The sequence below is a fragment of the Nicotiana tomentosiformis genome, chromosome 10, assembly GCF_000390325.3.
Source record: "Nicotiana tomentosiformis chromosome 10, ASM39032v3, whole genome shotgun sequence".
Taxonomy (NCBI): Eukaryota; Viridiplantae; Streptophyta; class Magnoliopsida; order Solanales; family Solanaceae; genus Nicotiana; species Nicotiana tomentosiformis.
In genome coordinates, this window is record NC_090821.1 from 74,853,459 (window position 1) to 74,876,416 (window position 22,958).

General features: G+C 37.2%; 2 protein-coding genes across 2 annotated transcripts; both read right to left on the reverse strand.

Annotated features, from left to right (window-relative positions):
- Positions 1–791: 791 nt before the first annotated feature.
- Positions 792–12,675, reverse strand: LOC104113463 (chaperone protein dnaJ 15-like). The gene is made up of 12 exons (XM_070187247.1): positions 12,504–12,675; positions 12,017–12,224; positions 7,007–7,130; positions 5,874–5,956; positions 5,683–5,794; positions 5,500–5,604; positions 5,309–5,359; positions 2,136–2,225; positions 1,944–2,052; positions 1,685–1,833; positions 1,539–1,592; positions 792–1,382 (listed from the first exon to the last, which is right to left on the reverse strand). The coding sequence occupies exons 2-12, from the start codon at positions 12,142–12,144 to the stop codon at positions 1,146–1,148; spliced, it is 1,242 nt and encodes a 413-aa protein (XP_070043348.1). The 5' UTR covers positions 12,145–12,224; positions 12,504–12,675; the 3' UTR covers positions 792–1,145.
- Positions 12,676–16,927: 4,252 nt separating this feature from the next.
- Positions 16,928–17,867, reverse strand: LOC138900408 (uncharacterized). Its single transcript, XM_070187148.1, has 2 exons — positions 17,444–17,867; positions 16,928–17,289 (listed from the first exon to the last, which is right to left on the reverse strand). Exons 1-2 carry the CDS (start codon positions 17,865–17,867, stop codon positions 16,928–16,930), a joined length of 786 nt encoding a protein of 261 aa, XP_070043249.1.
- Positions 17,868–22,958: the final 5,091 nt, after the last annotated feature.

Genomic DNA, 22,958 nt, shown 5'->3' on the forward strand with positions numbered 1-22,958 from the left:
AAACAATATTATATATCTAGGAAATACGAAGGCCTAGACAACTAATCTACCCTACACAACAAAACAATTGTAAAGCGTACTAAGAAAGAGTTAGGACATAGAAACAATAATGAATTTTTTGAAAGTTTGTTTTATTTTATTTTTGGTTGGTTAAGGAACTTAAGTACAATGTAGTAATTGTTTTTTTAATTTATAGGCTTATCTAAAAGGAGCATATTATTATTTTATTAGTTAGGACGGCAAATAAAAATTCTCAAAGAGTAGAATGGTCCCGACATGACATTGGACTAGATTTATTTTTGAATTATAATCTCTTTTCAAGAAAATTGGTAGGAAAAGAATTTGTACATGTTTAATGGAAGAAAATCAACTTAAAAGGAACTTCTTTCTTTTTTCAATTCTTTTGGTTAGCACGGGGATATGAAACCTGCATTTTTAATTAGAGATCTCGAGTTTAAGCCCAGCTCGAATCCAGATTAGTCAGAGTACTAATACATGTATCGGACACCGGGCAAGAACCCAAAAAAGAATCTTGAACTTGTAGAATACCACACAATAGATTTAGCAGTGAGCTAAAACTCTCAGCCTAAAACTTGTAGAATCAAGGTTTCATTTTCCAGTTATTGATCTAAGAGTTTGGCCTTTGTTTAATCGGAAGTTTATGCTAATTAAGTTTCCTAGTAGAGGTCTACTCTAAATCACTGATATAAAACCATGAACCTACTTGTCTTCAATCATATGAAATGATGATACCATTCCCACTTTTATAAGGGGGAAAACATTCACTGAAATTACAAAATCTAAAGGACTTAGATTTGTTCAAAAGACTCAAAATTTGGAGTCCATTGACTAGTACATTATGATACAACACAAGAATCAGAAGTACAAATACAGGAACAAAAACCTTCTATATCTTGCAGTCATTCGACAGAAATCAGACTTCACATGCCCAAAAAATGAAATTTGGAAAAAATAAATGGAAACGAAAACGTCTGGGGAAGCCCAAGAAATACCCAAATATTGAACAAAGAATACATGAGGAGATTACTTCAGGTAGCAAACTAGAAGGCAGCCCTCATCCTTGGCGGCGAGGCTGGAATTGGGAATTCATAGGATCTATATATTACAGATAACCACCAGTCCGATTACTTCTTATCAGATCCTTTGAGGTTAAGGTTAAACCATTTTCGTTTCGAGTATTTCTCCTTGGAGTCTGAACTGCCATCTTCACTTGGGCTATCGCCTTTGTAGTCTTCGCCAGATAGTTTACTGCTACTTCCGTTACTGAAATGCCCACTCCCACTGCCACTTATGGTAGCAAGTGTCCTTGTAACCGTGAACGAGGAGTGGATGCTGTCTCTCTGTTTAAGCAGCTCATCGACCTTTACAAAAATAGCATCACTCAGAGAAATGTAGGTACCTCACATATGACTTTTTTGACCATAACTAACAAACAATAGACAGCAAAACCTACTGTGTAACTAACAAATAATCACAGCCTATTTTTGTAATGAAACTTAGGTAAGAAAGAAACTTACAGACTGCTTTTCCTGGCTATATCTATTGGTCACTTCCTGGAACCGTGCCAATGCCTGTAAGCAATCACATGTCAAAATAGTGCAATGAGGATGCATGAAGATTAAAAGATCTCACGATAAACATTGTCTATGAGCAGAAGAACAACCTTTCTATATTCTGTTTCAAACTGTCGAAGCTCATTTCTCTTCCTCAAAATCTGACCCTCAATGTCCTGGAGCTTATGAGTTGTGTCCTCGTATGTCTTGGCGCACAAAGCCTCAATAGTATAACTAGCAGGTTTAAAGAAATTATCTCCTGCAGACATAAAATAAAAAATTCTTTTAGCAGTGCATAATTAGTAGCAGTTAGATAGTTTTTCCCAAAAATAAAGACAATGTATTCAACAAAAATAAGCAAGTTCAGACCATAAACAGCAAATATGTGAGTGCCAGCTTTTAGTTCTGAGACCTCACAAGGTTGAAGGCCCTCCAGCCTCTTAAAGAAAGCAGCTTCTGGGTCTTTGGCCATTGCTAACTACATCATCACAAGTATTGTCACTGCTGACAACACTGCATGCTATAATATTATATTAAACCGCTAAGAAGAAATTCACATACCGCATTTACAGTTGAATCCATTCTGTACACTTGAAAGTGCAAGAAATACATCCCCGCGGAGGTTACCTTGCCGGCTTTCTCACTATCTTCCTGTAAATAGTGAGGATGGATCAGTTTTATTAAGAAATAGTACTAATCAGTAAACTGCTTGGAGCAAAGACAAAAACGCAAAACAATAAATATTCATCTAAAAATTCCAGTTTACAAGCTCATAAACGCAGAAGATTCCAAATGTTTGGAAATTACAAGTGAAAAGAAAGACCTGAAGATGGTGCCACTCTAAGGTCAAAGATAGACATGTATAGCAAGATGTAAACCAGAGTGCAGGTAGAATTTTGAGGTATTTGGGCAGGTAAAACTTTTACATTCTTATGATAAAGATATCAAGTCTATATCAATGAGCTTCGTCATTCTTACGATTAAGATTACTAATCCAGTATAAGTTGAACTCTACAAGTTGTAGTCGTTGCATATAGCAGTTTCATATCGAATTCAGTTCAAGAAAAGCAAATTAATCTCTTGAGAAATGGTTTACTTTCCTACTCAGGTCATTAATGTCATTCAACTAAAGTAAATTGACAGTGTGTCCAGTACACAGTTAAATTTTATCAAATAGGGAGCACCAGACAAGCAAATCACTGATCTTGTTCAGGAAGTCGACAAACCAAATGCCTCCTCAAAGCAAATCAATGAGCTTCGTCATTCTTACGATTAAGATTACTAATCCAGTATAAGTTGAACTCTACAAGTTGTAGTCGTTGCATATAGCAGTTTCATATCGAATTCAGTTCAAGAAAAGCAAATTAATCTCTTGAGAAATGGTTTACTTTCCTACTCAGGTCATTAATGTCATTCAACTAAAGTAAATTGACAGTGTGTCCAGTACACAGTTAAATTTTATCAAATAGGGAGCACCAGACAAGCAAATCACTGATCTTGTTCAGGAAGTCGACAAACCAAATGCCTCCTCAAAGCAAATCAATGAGCTTCGTCATTCTTACGATTAAGATTACTAATCCAGTATAAGTTGAACTCTACAAGTTGTAGTCGTTGCATATAGCAGTTTCATATCGAATTCAGTTCAAGAAAAGCAAATTAATCTCTTGAGAAATGGTTTACTTTCCTACTCAGGTCATTAATGTCATTCAACTAAAGTAAATTGACAGTGTGTCCAGTACACAGTTAAATTTTATCAAATAGGGAGCACCAGACAAGCAAATCACTGATCTTGTTCAGGAAGTCGACAAACCAAATGCCTCCTCAAAGCAAATCAATGAGCTTCGTCATTCTTACGATTAAGATTACTAATCCAGTATAAGTTGAACTCTACAAGTTGTAGTCGTTGCATATAGCAGTTTCATATCGAATTCAGTTCAAGAAAAGCAAATTAATCTCTTGAGAAATGGTTTACTTTCCTACTCAGGTCATTAATGTCATTCAACTAAAGTAAATTGACAGTGTGTCCAGTACACAGTTAAATTTTATCAAATAGGGAGCACCAGACAAGCAAATCACTGATCTTGTTCAGGAAGTCGACAAACCAAATGCCTCCTCAATCACCAGCTCGGTAGACTCTTTACTCCCTCTGAAACGAGTGTTAGAATTGGACAACATCATTATTTAAAGAACGAAGACCGGTTCACTAATCCAAGGGCAACCTCCCTCCCCCCATCCTCCCCTCCTCACCTGATCAGCATTATTTTAAAATACCAGTCGCCCAGCCTGCTATTTTTATATGTTCCCGGCAGCTTCGGCATTTTTTCCGGCATCAAATTTCTCCCCCCATCCAACCTGCCATTTTTAGGTCCCTCCTCAACCCTCTCTCTTCTCCTCCCTCATTCCCCCTCTTTTGATCTCCTTAATCAATATTTCAGGTTAAATTCAAAGCGTCCCCCCAACAAACCATCACAGACACTGGTACCTTTCCCCCTTCCTAACAAACACCCTAACCCTAGCAAGGTACGCCAGATTACAGAACATCAATGAAGCCACTTCCTTAAAATTCAAAGCACCAACGATGTGCCGGCAACCAACCACTTCACCACCAGAATATCATCCCCCCCCCCCCCCCCGAATTATGCAATTTGCAGCTAGAAGTCTCACCCCCACATTTCTAACAGAAGATAACTTCCCCACATCCATCTCAATCCCTCACCCAGCACACAGGTATCGACTTCAGAAGCAAAATGAAAAAAGAAACTCCATCACCGAGACTTTCAGCCCCATCGTCACTTACCAAGCCTCCAAGGCCCAATCAGTTACCACCTCCGTTGGGCCCACCTTCTCCTCGAATTCCCAACCAAGCAGGTCTTAAGATACTCCTTCCCTGCCATGACATGGTCCCTAGACAATCCAAAAAATGGGTTCAAAGCCAGTATCAACCCTCCTGAAATCCCCATCTAGGTGGGTTTTTCCTTCTTCCTTTTTGGTTAATAAATCCCTGCATCCAAGGACTAGAGGTAGGTAGTCTTACGGAGCTTCCGGGGAAGGGTAGCCATGTATTAGAGCATGGCAGTGACCGGGGCAAACCCTAAGATAACCCATCTAAAATTGGGGGAATCCAGGTATAAAATAGCACTTGTTTGGATCCGTAATGTACAGCAGAAACCTATTAAAATTGGATTACATGAACTCTCTTAAATACAGAATAATGACATACTATTTGCTTACCAAAATTGAAGGCAAGCTATTTTCTTATTTAATTTTGTCAGTTTTGTAAAGAACGGATACGTAAGCCCTTTTTCATGAATGTTTGACTACAAATATCATAAATTAAGGGCAGGATCAACATGTCTGCAAAAAATTATACGAGCATATAGTATTTTTTTTTTAAGGTAAATAGTATGACAAGCTTGGTCGATGAGTAATTAAATATGTCCTGTCCCTCCCTATTGAAGGTGTTGATTCTATCTTCCTTTTTTTTTGAAATGGAGATGTTGATTCGATCTTTCACAATTCAATTAACTCATGTTGGTTTTATTTCCACCTTACTGCTTTACTATTCCCTAGCCACATCAAATCACTCACAATTTGGTTTAATTTTGCTCTAACCAAACATACATCAAGGTTCTTCAATGGAAATCTAGAGCAAGAAATATCTTAAGCACACAATAACTGGCTATACAATCCTCGCTAAGCACACAACGAATAATCAAAAGTGTAAAATGCATTACCTGCAAGGCCAGGCCGTAACCCCCATTTGCATCATGTTCAAAATATAGTAGCTGAAAATTACACGAAAATCAGTTTTAGTATCTCAACACACAACACAGAGTAGAAAATACAAAAGCATGAACATGTATAGGTACCATTTACAAAGTGCATAAAAATACCTATAATATAACTCTATACATCTAAAATGTACCTTGAATTTGCTTTGGGCAGCTGAAGTAACTCTTACTACAATCCCTGCCTCTGCTTGTTCATCACTAATTGTTACACCAAAAAAATGAGCATTTTGCTTTTCTACCTGCATTGAAGCTCCACAAATGTCAAACCCCGGTACAGCTGATAAATTTTGCCACTGGAAAGGACAATTAAATTCTACCTTTCCACTGACTGATGTGCCAATGGGAAGAGGACGGACCGTGACAGTTCCATTCAAAGCTTCTTCAAGAACATTAGCAGAAATAGTTGTTTTGATAGGGACACCCAACTTGCTATCCAGGAAAAAAGATAAATGTTACAAAACTAATCAAAAACACCACCAAAAAAACAAATTTCGGGAGGCAGACTTACCTAAACAATGCTGCGAACATTGTGTTGACAGTTCCAAGGTTGGACAAATCAATTTCCATATCCATTCCTTCAGCTTCAATAGCCTAAAAACTCAAAACATGTCAAAAGAGTCGGCAAAAGCCATTCCTTGAGTGTCGTACATTAAAGAGGTTTTATCAGCTATGATTTGCTAATAAAATTAGAGAGTTGGAACTCTGGCTTCTAAATGCCTATTGTACACAAATTAAGATATAACCTACCTCTATGATTTTATAACAGCTTATTTCTAGCATAAAATTTTGTACACTTGTTCCATGAATACTACATCACTAAGATGTACCATACCTCGAACTGGAAATATTGGCATTAGAAGGCTCTTGTAACACCAACATAAGCACCTTCTGCTACTACTGTTAAGAACAAAGAGTGTCCTTTGTGGTTACATGTTCTATTGTAGCATGCTTCTTAGATAATTTGGGGACCTATAAGCAATCATTGACTAGAAATGTCAAGGAGAAGTGAAGAGTCCAGATAACTGCAGCTGACAGGATGACCTTTCAACTGTAAACCTATTGAATATTCCCCAAATACAACAGAATGGAAACTTCGAGAATTAAACGAGTTGCATTTCTAACATCCAGATTGCTGCCCGCAACCTTCAAGTATCCATATTTTGCTGAACCTTTACAATATGCTAAGTTTATATTTTCGGCACCTAAAGGGACTGTGTATAGTTTTCACTTTTGAGTGCAAACAATGAGTGTTCAATCATTCTAAATATGCTTTGATTGAAGCCACAAAGCTACAACCTATCATTTATTAATATAGACTACCCAAACTCTTATTTCTATCCCTTTTTGAAATCAAGAACATCCAGAGTTCTCTCTTTGAACCTCTTTCTTTCTATTGCAAAATCAGTCACCTCATTGAAATGCACATCAATACATAACAAGCAAATGTAAGGTGATATAAATCAAACAAAAGAACTATTATCCATGATTTTCACTCTGTAAAAACAGAAAAATAGTAATAGACTTTCTCGTGATATGTCATTACTCACGATGAACAACTTAGTAGAGAAAAATGTATTTTTACCTGATCAGAAAAAAATCTATCTATATATATATATTTGACAGTGGACAGGGGGTGAGTACCTCAAAGCCGGCCATATCATATTGCCTTCTTTTCTCTGGATCAGATAGAATGTTGTACGAGTATGCTACCTCCTTGAAGAGTTCTGAAGCTTCGGGATTGCTAGCATTCTTGTCAGGATGATACCTGCCAATAATTTCCGCTCGATTATTCATCGAAAGAACTATCAAATTGAGAAGTTGCCCAACTCCCAACAAATAGCCCTATAAGTTGTTTTTACTTTTTCCTCTATAACCACATTCACTTCCCATCACCATTAGTTTTTTCCATCTGGCCACTTCTAGACTGATATATCATATGACAAAGTACAACACAAGCAAGTCCCTCCCATCTATATTACATTTCCTTCAGATAGACAATATACATCAATCTTCAGATTACTTAATTAATTACTTTACCACTAAATTACACGAGTTTTGTCTTCCAACTGAAATTCAATAATGCCCATGTGCTTACCAACAAGCACCAAGACAAATACCAACAAAATGCATACACAGCTCACCACAATCCACACCAAATTTCAGTTTAGTTACTGGTTACACTTAAACCTCAGTTAAATACCATCACTCAATCAATCAACCAAAGCCTTAATTCCAACTAGTTAGGTCAGCCATATAAATCTTCTGCATCTATTATGCTATATGTCCCTTCGTATTCTCATATCTTAATTGCGTTATGTGGTTTTGTTTGCCTCAGGTATTGTATTCTCTTTTGTTATTGCCAATGACGAACCGCAGCCATGGATAGAAAAAGGCGGACTGAAGCCACTTTAGCCACGGGAGAGAAGGTATCACTGTAATCGAGCCCAAATATCTGAGTATATCCTTTGGCAACAAGACGGGCCTTAAGTCGATCAATCTGGCCATCGGGACTAACTTTGACTGCATAAACCCAACGACAACCAACAGTAGATTTACCTGAGGGAAGAGGAACAAGCTCCCAAGTATCACTTGTATGTAAAGCAGACATCTCGTCACTCATAGCCTGTCGCCATCCTGGATGAGACAACGCTTCACCTGTAGACTTAGGGATGGAAACCGAGGACAAAGAAGATATAAAAGCATAATGGGGAGATGACAGACGATGATAACTCAAACCGACATAATGAGGATTAGGGTTAAGTGTGGTCCGTATACCTTTCCGAAGTGCAATCGGTGTACTAGGAGCAGGGTCAGGTGCAGGACGAGAACCAGTTGGGCCTGATGTAGGGCGCGAACGACAATGATAAGTCAAAAGTGGTGTTCCTGTGGCTGGGGAACTAGGAGGAACAACACTAGACTCCTCAACGGTTGGTATGGATGAAACCTTTGTGGTCGAAGGTGGAGGAGGAGCTATAGTAAACTCCTCAAAGGTCGGTATAGGTAAGACCTCAGATATATCATGGTGGTCAGCAGAAGTAAAGAAAGGTTTAGACTCAAAAAATATGACGTCAGCTCACATAAGGTACCTACGAAGATCTAGAGAATAACAACGATATCCCTTCTGAACACGAGAATAACCAAGGAAGACACACTTGAGAGCACGAGGAGCTAACTTATCTTTCCCAGGGACTAAGTTATGAACAAAACACGTGCTCCCAAAAACACGGGATGGAAGAGAGTATAAGGGTGACTGGGGAAACAATACTGAATGCGGAATCTGATCCTTGATGGGAGATGAAGGCATCCGATTAATCAAATAACAAGCTGTGAGAACTGCATCGCCCCAAAAACGCAACGGAACACGAGATTCAATTAGAAGTGTGCGAGCAGTCTCAATAAGGTGCATATTTTTTCTCTCAGCAACTCCATTTTGTTGAGGGGTATAAGGACAAGATGTCTGATGAATAATTCCTTGAGAAGTCATAAACTCCTGAAATTGAGAAGATAAATATTCTAAGGCATTATCACTGTGAAAAATGCGAATAGAAACACCAAATCGGTTTTTGATTTCAGCACAGAAACTCTGGAATATAAAAAATAACTCAGAACGATCTTTCATTAAGAAAAATCAAGTACATCTTCAATAATCATCAATGAAACTAACAAAATATCGAAATCCCAAGGTTGAACTGACTCTATTAGGACCCCATATATCAAAATGAACTAAAAGAAGACAGACTCTGCATGACTCTCAACACTACGCGAAAAGGAGGCTCAGGTATGTTTCTCAAGCTGACACGACTCACAATCTAGATAAACTAGGCACCATCTTCTGAAGTTTGGATAAACTCGAATGTCCTAAACGTCTGTGGAATAGATCTGGAGGATCTGTAACTAGACATGTTGTGGAAGGACTGAGTGAGTTAAGGTAGTAAAGGCCTTCTGATTCACGTCCTGTATCAATTGTCTGTCCCGTACTGCGGTCCTGCATAATAAAAGAATCGTCAATAAAATATATACCACAATGGAGGGCACGAGTCAAACGACTAACAGATGCAAGACTAAAAGGACAGACAGGGACATAAAGAACGGAATCTAGGGTGATAGAAGACAATGGATTAGCTTGTCCAACTCCTTTTGCCTTAGTTTGACATCCATTGGCTAAAGTAACAGTGGGAAGAGACTGTGAATATACAATATTTGACAAAAGTGATATATTACCAAAGATGTGATCAGAAGCGCCTGAGTCCATGACCCATGGGCCAAGAGTGCTAGACTGGGAAACACAAGCAAAAGAATTACCAGTAACAGAAGTATCAGTCTGAGCAACTGAGGCTACTTGTGGAGATGTCTGCTTACTTGCTCGATACTGAAGGAGCTCATTATATTCTTCTTTAGATAAAGAAAATCCCTGGTTACCTGGAGTCTCGGTCTGAGCAATGTAAGCATTTTTGGGTGGACGACCATGTAAGGAATAGCACATTTCACGAGTGTGTCCAAGTTTATGACAATAAGAATACTTGGGTCTAGATCTTCCAAAACGACCTCCTCCTCGTCTATGCTCCATAGTTTGAGATGCCCGAACATCCACTGTCTGGGATGCAAGAACAGAGGAATCAAGTATCTGTGATGAGATCACTAGTGACTTGGTGCTGCAGCAAGACAGAGTAATCGAGAGAATAATTCATCAACTGTCGGGACAGTCGGACTAGCCAAAATCTGATCGCGTACTGAATCAAGATCATTAGGAAGTCCAGCGAGGGTAAGAACGAGAAATATCTTCCGTCGCTGCTCTTGTTGTTTTTCAACACTAGCAGAAACTGGCATCAACTTCTCAAATTCCTCCATGACTGCCTGTACTTGACCCAAGTAAGTAGACATATCTAATTCCTGCTTCTTTAAGTTTGTCATCTGCGATATCACATCATAGAAGCGAGATATGTCATTAGTGTATAAGGTGCGTGCCTTTGCCCAAACCATATAACATGTCTGGAATGGACAAAACAAGGGCATCAACTTGGAATCAATAGATCGCCACAAGATACTACATAACTGAGCATCGATTTTTGCCCAAAGTGTTATTGCCTTTTCATCTCCTTCACTAGACTGTTTGATTAGATGATCTTGAACACCTTGGCCTCTACACCACAACTCGACAGATGAAGCCCAAGCTAAGTAGTTTGAACCTCCCATTAAAAGTTCTGAGGTAATAATAGCACTAGAGCTTCCAGAACTCATGTTTCTAGACCCAAAAGCATCAAATCCCAAAGACATTGTTGCAAACTATTACCAAATAAGAGAAAGAATCAATTGTAATCCACTGAAACAGAGTAAGGAAACACAGAAACAGAATAATGAAATATTGTAGCTGCCGGAATCTTACTGTAGCTGTCGGAATAGTACTGTAGCTGCCGGAAAAACTCAAAGTAGTCGGAATGAAATGAAAACAGTAGGGGTAGGATCGGAATTACTAGGCGACCCAACTGTTCTGAAGGAAGTTTTTCAAAAAATTGCCGGAAGTGGTCGTGCGCGCCGACGCGTGAGCTCACGCGCGTGAGCTTCTGGTGGCGCGTGGAGGCGCGTGAGGAGGCTGCTGCCAGAGATTTTCACTGGGATTTGGTCGCCGAACAGTGACGACTCTTGTGGCAGTGAAGGATTTTGCACAACACTGACGGAGACGAAGCAGACGCAAAACAGCCTTAAAAAAGAGTCGCCAGAAAAAGACTTTTGCTGACTGATTTCTCTTCCCGGAATCGCTAGAATTTATGCAGAGCGATAAATCTCTCACAATTGCTCTGATACCATGTGAGAAAGCACGGGAGAAAATATGTTATTGATATTGGATGTTCAATACAATACAAGACATACTACTCCTATTCCAATGTGGAACAAGACCACACTATATACATAACTGTAAACTAACAATTTGGTACTACGTATCCTTCTCCTCCTTCTTCTTCTATCCGAGCCGAGGATCTATAGAATACAGCCTCTCTACCTTCATTAGGTAGGGGTAGGGTATGCGTACAGACTACCCTCCCCAGACCCCACCTGTTGGGAATATACTGGGTATGTTGTTATTGTTGTTGTATCTATTATGCTATATTTAGGTCTATTTCATTCCAATTACACAGTTAAACGCCAATAACAACCATGCGTTAGTCTCAAACAACTTGGAGTCGGCTATATAAATCCTTATTGATCATTTCACTCTATTTAAACTATCTTAGGCCAATGTTATCCAAATAAAAACAAATCAAAAAGTACTAGAAGTTCATTACATTTTCTACTGACATATAAATCTATGAACAACTCCTAGAAAATTATGGGATGTAAAGTAAAAGTGTTAACATGACTAAAATATATTCTCAATTATTTTCAATTGATGTGAAATTATTTACTTATTAGTCCATTTCCAAAAGAAAGATACATTTCTACATTTGGAAAACTTTAAACTTGTGCATTTTATTCTTTATGAGAAGCTTTATAGCCATACAAATATTACGGCATGTTTAAGATTCAAATGTCTTATAACCACATAAATAAAACAGAGTAATTAATAGGTATTGCATATATAGATGTTTTTCTTCCATTATAACAAAACTAACTATGAATTTAAATTAGGAATATTTGTGTTTAGGGATAACTTACTTGAGAGCAAGCTTTCTATAAGCAGTCTTTATCTCCTGATCAGACGAATCCCTTGAAACAGACAACACCTCGTACGGGTCTCGCCTTACTGCTGGAGCCGACGTCCCCTCCATTTTTATATCACTCATTACTACACCCTTTTCCGCACTTCCCTTTTTTAAAATTTGGAATTTCTCAAAAAATCAATAAAACCTTGATGCCGCAAAATCTACAAACAAAGAGAAAATATAAACACAAACCCATTAAAATTCCAGAGAAATTGACCAAGATTTTTGCACGAAATTGGATTAATGCCAAAGGTATTCAATAAGTATTAATATCAAGAAGAAATTTTTCTATTAAAAATCAGGTGGATTAGGTACCCAAAAAAAAATGCAATTCCAAAATAATAGCTACAAGAGATCTAACATAAGGATTCTAAATCGATGAAATAATATATAGAAAAACAAAAGAGGAAGAAATATAGCTAGGGTTTTAGGGAATTTACCTGAGGAGAACAAGGACGACACCAGCGACCTTCAATTATTTCTTCAGAAGTTTGTGTGATGAGACTAGTACGCGCAAATAATTAGCTCAAAGTTTTAAAATTGGAGCTTTTGATTTGCCGTCTCAAATTTTGAAAAAGCTCCATTTTTGAAAGGTGTACCAGAAATTTTACTAAAAGAAGTTAAATTATGAGTGTACAAATATATACACGTGAGGACGTGAATATTTTTTGGTGAAAAGTCATTTATATTTGGCTAATTATTTAAAAAGTATTTTTGACCACCGATTAGTATTTGATCAAGTTTTTCGAAAGTGCATCTAAATATATTTTTCTCAAAAGTTATTTTGGAGAGAAATTATTTTATTATTTTTCTCAAAAACTACTAGAAACCATTTTTTCCTTCTAAAAACTTCACCAAATACCTTAGTGGTAAAAAAATACTTTTAGCCAAAAATAAGCTTGAGGAAACAAGCTATTAGTATATAACATTTTTTATTGCGTGATTTTTCCTCATTTATTTTTAAAAATTGGTGTATCTTACATGTCATCATTAATAAAAGTAAATGGTAGTCCAACAAGAATTCTAGTATAACGAAAAAAGAACAAAAATTCTATTAAGTGTCTTTTGGTTACAAAAATAGGAAGAAATAATCCCCACATAAAATGTAGCATTGTTTATATAAATTTTTATTTTCACATAAAATATGGCACTGTTCTATTATAGTATAATTCCATCTCTTTGAGAAATAGGATATTATAGCTACTAATTTAAATAATGGACTTGCGTTGCACAAAAGTTCTATTATAGTATAAATATAAGTAATGCCTTTTCTTGGTTTCACACTAGCAAGATAAGCGAATTTAGAATTCATTTTCTCAAATTGAACTTGGGATATGATTTAGTTGATTGTATCATGTTGAATATTGCTTCCTTTATTAGCAAGTGCTATCTCTTTTGCTTTAGTAAAGAAAATTATTTGGTATTAGAAAAATGCAATCGGTATAGTCAAATCAATCAAGATGACATGTCACGGTCAAAGTTGTCATTTCATGCAATTTACACCATACTAATTCTTTGATCAATTTATTTTATATCAACAAAATTGTTATAAAATATAACTCAAAGTAAAAATATAGAACAAAGAAAAACAAGTTAAGAGATATATAGAGAAAGAGAGAAAAGATTCTTATTTCTTTTTCAATTGTGTGCTATTTCCATCTATTACAATGCCTCTATATAGGCATGAAAAATGAAGAAATATGTCATTAAGCATTTGAGAGGAAGATCATGGAGGAAGATAGACATCTACCATAATTTCTTATAACACTCCCCCTTGGATGTCCATAGATAATATACCTCGTTAAAACCTTATTAGAAAAAAAAAAACCTAGTGAAGGAAAAAGAGTACACATATTTAGAAATACGCTTTTTGGTTGCCTCATTAAAAACCTTGCAAGGAAAACCCAGCGGAACAAAACCTTGTAAGGGAAAATAGTACACCGTGTATTAACTCCCCTTGATGAGAGCATCAATTCACATCCTTGAGCCTTCGCATCCCAATCTTGTACACTACTTTCTTGAAAGTTGACGTCGGTAGAGATTTGGTGAACAAATCAGCCATATTATCACTTGAACGGATCTGTTGCACATTGATATCACCATTCTTTTGAAGATCGTGTGTGAAAAATACCTTTGGTATAATGTGCTTTGTCCTATCTCCTTTTATGAATCCTCCCTTCAATTGGGCTATGCATGTTGCATTGTCTTCATACAAAATTGTGGGTAGTTTGTCATACTTCAAACCATATTTGTCTCGAATAAGGTGTATTATAGACCTCAACCATACACATTCTCGACTTGCTTCATGAATAGCAATTATCTCAACATGATTAGATGAAGTAGCCACGATTGATTGCTTAGTCGATCGCCAAGATATTGTAGTACCTCCACATGTAAACACATAACCTGTTTGAGATCGAGCCTTGTGTGGGTCAGATAAATACCCAGCATCGGCATAACCAACAAGATCGGGACTGCAATCATTGCCATAAAATAAGCCCATATCGGTAGTCCCTTTTAGATACCGCAATATGTATTTAATTCCATTATGTCTCCTTGTAGGAGCAGAGTTATATCTTGCCAAGACATTAACTGAAAAAGTTATGTCAGGTCTTGTAGTATTAGCAAGATACATTAGTGCACCAATTGCACTAATATATGGTACTTCAGGACCAAAAAGTTCTTCATTCTTTTCTTGAGGTCGGAACGAGTCCTTATTCACATCAAGTGATCGAACACTCATCGGAGTACTTAATGGATGTGCTCCATCCATATAAAACCGTTTCAATACCTTTTCTATGTAGGCAGATTGATGAACAAAAGTCTCATTTGCCAAATGTTCAATTTGCAAACCAAGACATAATTTTATCTTTCCGAGATCTTTCATCTCGAATTCCTTCTTTAAATAATCAATTGCCTTTTCGAGTTCTGTAGGAGGCCCATCTTGATGCGATATGTCTATGCTACAGGCACATATACTGCACACTCAAAAATTCTTAAATGAGGTATATTAGGTTTATGACCCAAAATTAATTACAACGGGAAATATTTATGATAATTTGTTGGTCTAAGACGAACTAGCATTGCTGCATGCAAAATGGCATGACCCCAAATAGAAGTGGGTAATCTCATTTTCATGAGTAACGGTCTTGCTATCAATTGCAGACGTTTAATCAAAGACTCTGCAAGACCATTTTGAGTGTGAACATGAGCTACAAGATGTTCCACTTTTATCCCAATTGATAAGCAATAATCATTAAATGCTTGGGATGAAAACTCAGTAACATTATCAAGTCGAATAGATTTAATTGGATTATTGGGAAACTGTGTCCGTAATCGAATTATTTGTGCCATTAATTTTGCAAACGCCAGATTGCGAGATAACAATAGGCACACATGAGACCATCTAGAAGATGCATCTATTAAGACTATAAAATATTTAAACGACCCACTAGGTGGGTGAATAGGTGCACAAATATCCCCTTGTATACGTTTCAAAAATGCATGGGACTCAATCCCAACCTTTATTGGTGATGGTCTAATAATTAACTTGCATTGATAACAAGAAGTACAAGAAAAATTATTATTTAAAAGAATCTTTAAATTCTTTAATGGATGCCCATTTGAGTTTTCTATAATTCATCTCATCATAATTGATCCAGGATGTCCCAATCGATCATGCCAAAGTACAAAAGTATTGGAACCAGTAAACTTTTGGTTTATGATAGAATGTGCCTCAACTGCACTAATTCTTGTCCAATAAAGTCCACAAGATAAAGATGGGAACTTCTCAATAACCCTTTTCTGGCCAGAGACATTCTTGGTAACGATGAGATATTCGATATTATTCTCATCTATTGTCTCAATATGAAATCTATTTTGACGGATATCTTTAAAACTCAACAAGTTCCTCTTGGACTTGGAGGAAAACATTGCATTTTATACGATAAGTATTGTTCCCTTAGGTAGAGTTATATTAGCTTTTTCAGAGCCTTCAATTAGATTACTACTACCAGAAATTGCAGTAACATCTGCCTTACACATACTTAAATGAGAGAAATATTTTCTCTCTTTGAATATTGTATGTGTCGTACACGAATCAATTAAGCAAATATTTTTATAATTGAACTTTGATCCAAGTTTGCTTTGAGAGATATCCATATTTGATTCCCATGGTTTGACATACAAAAAGAAGTATATGAATAAATATTAGTATTTTCAGAGAAAAGCGAAAAAATAAAGTTAAACCATTGATTCAATAGTGACCTTTTAATGCAATTTCGAGCAAATTCTAATTATGATACAAATAATTACGTAGTAAAAATAATACAATTATAAGTACATTACACATATGACTAATACAACTATAACAAAACTATTTATATGTATAAGTTATTTATATTTTCCTACACATTGCATGAAAAATAATTGATCCGTGTACGAAAAGAACATACTTAGCTGCTTCTCTTTTCTTTATTCCTAATATTTTATTCATGTACATGAAAAAATTGAGGTCCCGGTGTACTAGATTTTTTTTCTTCTTTTTTTTTTTCAAAAAAAGATGGGAATTGAGGGTCAAGTAATAAAAGTTGTTTCAGGGTGCTTGTAAACTTTTTTCTTAAAGAGAATTAAAGTAATGAAAAGGAAAATCAAAAGCGTTAAAAGATCACTTAGACTAGAATACTAATTAATTAGATATTACCCCTCATTTGTGAGATTTGTGAAACACTGAATCTTCATTTTTTTTTTCCGAAAATACATATATTTTTAAGAACTACATAAGCAGTATTATTAAGCACAATAAAACTTACATGATGTTTATTCATTAGCTACTACGAATAGGCAAAAATAACAATCAAACTACTCAATCATCATTAACCACGGATTCATCACCGATCAAATGGTTTATTTTTCCATCAGGGTGCTCAAAGAAATCTGCCACATCCAAGTGGGTGATGTCAAATTTATTGTCATAGAGAAAATTAGCTTCAGGGCCTTTATTATTTAGAGATGCTTGATAAAGCTCAACCAAATATTTTAGTATGCGACAAATATTTGCCAAATGCCCTTTTCCACCGCAACGATAGCATTCAGTTTCTGAATCCTTTGCCTTTGACTTTTCACCTTTCTCTGTCCACTTTTGGAAGTTATTTTTCCTTGGCGAATGATTAATACTAGGAAGATTTCTTCCTTGGCCACGGCCACGGCCACGAACAGGGACACGACCTTTTCCACGCTTAGCATAATGAGAATACACCTCATCCACTTTAGGCAAATGGTGTAGACCCAGTGGGTCGCTTTTCGTGATTTCTCATAAGCAAGTCATTATTTCGTTTAGCCACAAGGAGAAGAGAAATCAACTCTGAGTACTTCTTAAAACCTTTCTCTCGGTACTGCTGTTGCAAGACCATATTGGAGGCATGAAACGTTGTGAACGTTTTTTCAAGCATATCATAGTCAGTGATACTATCTCCAGAGAGTTTTAATTTAGAAGTAATTCTGAACATCACAGAATTATATTTAGAAACAGACTTAAAGTCTTGGAGCCTCAAATGAGCCCAATCATATCGTACTTGTGAAAGAGTGACCAACTTTAAGTTGTCATATCTTTCCTTTAAGCCATTCCACAAAATAAGTGGATCTTTGACAGTGAGATATTCTATTTTCAACCCTTCATCAAGGTGATGGCGCAAGAAAATTAAGGCCTTAGCACATTCTTGGGTAGATGCTTTATTTTTATCTTTAATGGCATCTCCAAGACCCATTGCATCTAAATGGATTTCAGCATCTAACATCCATGTCATATAGTTCTTGCCCGAAATTTCAAGGGCAACGAACTTTCTTTTCATAATATCAGTCATAATTAAAAGAGGAGAAAAATTATACCTCAGTCTTCTCAAAGAGTTTCTTAAGACGGTATAGTCTCGTGCTGACAACGTGTTATAAAATATAACTCAAAGTAATAATATAGAACAAGGAAAAACAAGTTAAGAGATATATAGAGAAAGAGAGAAGAGATTTTTATTTCTTCTTCAATTGTGTGTTATTTTCATCTATTACAATGCCTTTATATAGGCATGAAAAATGAAGAAATGTGTCATGAAGCATTTGAGAGGAAGATCATGGAGAAAGATAGACATCCACCATAATTTCTTATAACAATAATTAAGTTATTGTGAATCATCATTGTGTCATGATTTTTCATTGATATAGCTTTCATCGCTTGATCCCGAAGCGGTTTAAAATACCGGATGTACCGAAATATGATGGGACTTTAGATCTCTATGAGCATATCACCACTTATACAACAGTTGTGAAGGGGAACGATTTAGCTCCCCACAAGATTGAATCAGTGTTGCTGAATAAATTCGGAGAGACTCTCTCGAAGGAGACCCTTGGCGTGGTATTCATTTTTGCCCGAGCATTCCATATATTCCTTTGAGATGCTCGCATATTCTTTCATTAAGGCCCATGCCGGAGCCACAAAGGTACAGGCCCGAAAGGCCGATATTTTCATAATTAAATTAGGAGAGTCTGAGTTGTTACAGGAATTTGTAACCCGGTTCTAGAAGGAAAGGATGATGCTACCGGTCGTCCCGGATAAATGTGCGGCTGAAGCATTCACTAAAGGTTTGAATCTGAGAAATTCCGATGCTTCCCGAAAATTGAAAGAAAGCTTGCTTGAGTTTCAAGCGACAACTTAGGCGGATGTTCACAACTGGTACAAGTCAAAGATAAGGATTGCGGATGATCATCTCGGTTTGCCGGCATCGGTTCGGGGTAGGGAGAATAACAAAGAGAAATCAAAAGATGATTTCAACATAGATCGACGGTCTTCGAGGAGCCGATTTTTGCCCTATGTATGGGCCGAATGACGCGGCAGAGGTTTCCGGTCGGCGGATAGATTCATTACCAATAGAAGAACTGATCGCGGACGGAGAAATAGGTTGTTATAAGACAAGGAAACATTAAGTTCTCGAGACTCTTCTTAACCAAAACTTTCAGAATATAACTTCAATGTCAGTGTAGTGGAGTTGGTATCAGCTATGAGTAACATTAAAGAACCACCATTCTCGAAGCCAATGAGATCCGATCCCAGCTAGAGGGATCCTAATTTATGGTGCGAATACCACATGACGAACAGTCACCGGACTGGGGACTGTCGGCATTTGCGCTAAGAGGTTGTGATGCTGCTGAAAAATGGCCATCTCAGGGAATTCTTAAGCGATCGGGATAAAAACAATTACGATCGCAATCGTGACACGCTGAGCCCTCAAAAGCAGGAGAAGATCCCTCGCGCCTGACGATCAACATGGTTTTCGGTGGGACGAGATTAACGAGGTTACCTTCTCGGCGACGAAAAAGACAAAGGTATCAGTAACCCACAACAAGAGACTCCGGGAAGTCGTTAAAGACGACATCACCTTCACGGAGGAAGACGCGGATGGATTGTTGCTACCGCACAACGACGCGTTGGTAATTTCTCTAAATGTTTTAGATTTTAAAATCAAACATGTTCTGGTGGATCCAAGGAGTTCGGCCAACATTATACAATGGAAGGTATTGGAACAAGCCAAACTTACCGGAAGAATCATCCCGGCCACAAAGCTCCTCACCGAGTTCAACCTAGCAAATGTGACAACCCGAGGAGAGATCCTACTACCCACGAATGCCGAAGGGGTGATGAAGACTACCCTTTTCGAGGTGGTGGATGGTGATATGGGCTACAACATTATAATGGGAAGACCATGATTGCACGAGATGAAAGTTGTGCCATCGACATATCACTAGTTGCTGAAATTCCCAACTCACGAGGGAATTAAACAAATAAGGGGTGACCAACCGACGGCAGGGGAGATGAATGCAATTTCGGTCTCCAGTAGCAAATGGAAAGAGCATGTGGCATAGCAATTACAGGAACCGACGCCTGCTCCCAAGTTAGGTGAAGTCAACCGGGGGGAAGATATGTCGGAATCTTATGAAGTGCCAAGATATTTCCAGGTACTAGAAGAGACGGACATAACGAAGTCCACAGCGGAAGAGCTTGAGCAAGCCGCATTGTTTGAAAAGTTCTTGGAGAGGAAATTCCACTTGGGGACAGGACAACACCCTGAACTAAGGTCTAGATTTATTGAATTTCTTAAATCTAACATCGATTGTTTTGTGTGGTCGCATTCGGATATGACAGGAATCCCATCGGAAGTGGCCGTGCACAAGCTAAGCTTGATTCCCAACATTTCTCTGGTAAGATAGAAAAAATGTCCTATTAGCGAGGCTAGAAAAAAATTCGTCAAATATGAGGTAACTCGTCTACTTGTTATCGGTTCAATCCGACAGGTAAAGTATCCAGACTGGCTAGCTAACATAGTAGTGGTTTCAAAAAGAATAATAAATTTCGCATGTGCGTAGACTATAAGGACTTGAATAAGGCGTGTTCAAAGGACTCGTTCCCATTGCCAAACATTGATCAAATGATCGATGCAACGGCCGGGCATGAGTTAATGAGTTTCCTCGATACTTACTCTGGGTACAACCAATTTAAGATGAACCCGGAGGATCAGGAAAAACTTCGTTCATAACGAACTTCGGCCCATATTGCTATAATGTGATGCACTTCGGACAAAAGAACATCTAAGCCACTTATCAGCGACTCGTAAACAAAATGTTTGAAAAATAAATAGGGAAAATCATGGAAGTCTATGGGTGTGTTTGGTATGAAAGAAAATGTTTTCCTAAAAAATGAGTGATTTTATCACTTATTTTCCCATGTTTGGTTAGTGAATGAAAAACTTTTTCTGGAAAATATTTTTTAGTATTTTTTAATAGAGTAAAAAATATTTTTTAGAAAAATAATTTTTTATGCTACTTTCCTTACCCCCTTCCCCCAAATACCCATATTTTCTGTGCTCCCTCCCCTCCCCCCAAACCCTAAATACCCAACGTTTTTCGGACTCTAATTTCTTCAAGAATTTAATTATTCTTAAAAATTCACACAAATCCAAAAAAGACTACTATGCTGCTTTACTTTTTCACGCAAAAATAACGTTGAAATTTGTGTTACATAACTAAAAAGAAAGTACTTTTTTTGTTGAAAAAGAAAGTAGTATTTCTATAACATGAAAAAAGTATTCGTTTTGTTAAAATGAAAGAAAATACTTTTTCTACATCATGAAAAGAAAATATTCATTTTATTGAAATAAAAAAAAATACTTTTTACTATATCATTTTGTTGAAATGAAAGAAAATACATTTTCTACATTACGAACAGAAAGCACTTTTTTTGTTAAAATAAAAGAAGATATTTTTTACTACATCTTTTGTTGAAATTAAAGGAAATACTTTTTCAACATCATGAAAAGAAAGTATTTTTGAAATGAAAGAAGATAATTTTTACTATATTATTTTGTTGAAATGAAAGAAAAAACTTTTTCTACATCATGAAACAAAAGTATTTTTTTTTTTGAAATGAAATAAAATACTTTTTTTATATCCTGAAAAAAATACTCATTTTGTTGAAATGAAAAAAGAAAGTACTCTATCTACAACATGAAAAGAAAGTATTCTTAATAATATTTCTATTTAGGGTAGGGGTAGGGCATGGTTGGGGGAGGGTGGGGTAGGTATGGTGAGGGTGGGTGGGGGTTGGGTGAGGGGTTAGGGGTGGGGTGGGATAGGTGTGGGGGGTTGGTGGGGATGGGGAATAGGGTGGGGAAGGTTGAAAAAGAGTTTTGGAAAATATTTTTCCTTCTCTTGATAGGAAAAATATTTTCCTCCAATTGGAGGAAAATGAGTTCGTGAGAAAAATATTTTACAAAACATTTAAGCTAATCAAACATGGGAAAATTAAAAAGCATTTTTCGAAAAATGTTTTCCTTCATACCAAACACACCCTATATAGACGATATGCTTGTTAAGTCTTTGAATGTAGATGATCATCTTAAACACTTGCAAGAGACTTTTGACATCCTAAGGAAGCATAACATGAAGCTTAACCCTGAGAAGTGAGCGTTCGGTGTCAACTCCGGGAAGTTCTTGGGATTCTTGGTATCACAAAGGGGAATTGAGGTTAATCCCGACAAAATAAAAGCCATCGAAGATATCCCGGACCAGCTATCAAGTGTAAAAGAAGTTCAAAGGCTCACGGGGAGATTGACCACTTTGAGCAGGTTCATTTCTCGGTCTTCAGGAAAATGCCATCATTTCTTTTCGTTACTCAAGAAGAAGAACAACTTCGAATGGACCTCAGTAGGCCCTAAGGGATTTGAAAAGGTACTTGTCAAGTCCTCCGTTATTATCAAATCCGTAGGAAGGCAAAAAATTATTAATCTACTTAGCAGTCCCGGAGGTAGCGTTAAGCGCCATTTTAGTCTGTGAGGACGAAGGTACGCAATCTCCAATTTATTATTTTAGTAAAATTTTAATAGGAACAGAAACTCGCTACCCACATTTGGAGAAGTTGGACTTAGCCCTCGTAGTCGCCGCTCGGAAGCTAAGACCCTATTTCCATTGTCACCTAATAGCGGTGGTGACCACCTTTCCCCTGTGGAATATCCTTCATAAACCCAACTTTCGGGTAGGCTGGCCAAGTGGGCCATTGAAATGAGTGAATTTGACATAGAATATAGACCTAGGACTGCAATTAAGTCACAAGTTTTGGCCGACTTTATGGCCGATTTCAGTCCAGGACTGTTACCTCTAGCTACCAAATAAGCAGTGATGGTGTCAGAATCGACATCAGGAGTTTGGACCCTATATACGGACGGAGCTTCCAACGTAGAAAGGTCCGGCTTGGCATAATATTGACCATGCCTTCGGGAAAAATCCTTAGGCAGGCCATAAGAACGGTTTCTCTAACTAACAAAGAAGCAGAGTATGAAGCTTTGATTGCAGGACTC

Coding starts and splice junctions, on each gene's coding strand:
- LOC138900408 (XM_070187148.1), bottom strand. CDS start 17,867: ATGACATGGATGTTAGATGCTGAAATCCATTTAGATGCAATGGGTCTT. Junction 17,290..17,443: donor ACAGCAGTACCGAGAGAAAG/GTTTTAAGAAGT, acceptor AGCGTGGAAAAG/GTCGTGTCCCTGTTCGTGGC.
- LOC104113463 (XM_070187247.1), bottom strand. CDS start 12,144: ATGAGTGATATAAAAATGGAGGGGACGTCGGCTCCAGCAGTAAGGCGA. Junction 5,957..7,006: donor ATGATATGGCCGGCTTTGAG/GTACTCACCCCC, acceptor TTGAGTTTTTAG/GCTATTGAAGCTGAAGGAAT. Junction 5,360..5,499: donor CTGCCCAAAGCAAATTCAAG/GTACATTTTAGA, acceptor TGTAATTTTCAG/CTACTATATTTTGAACATGA.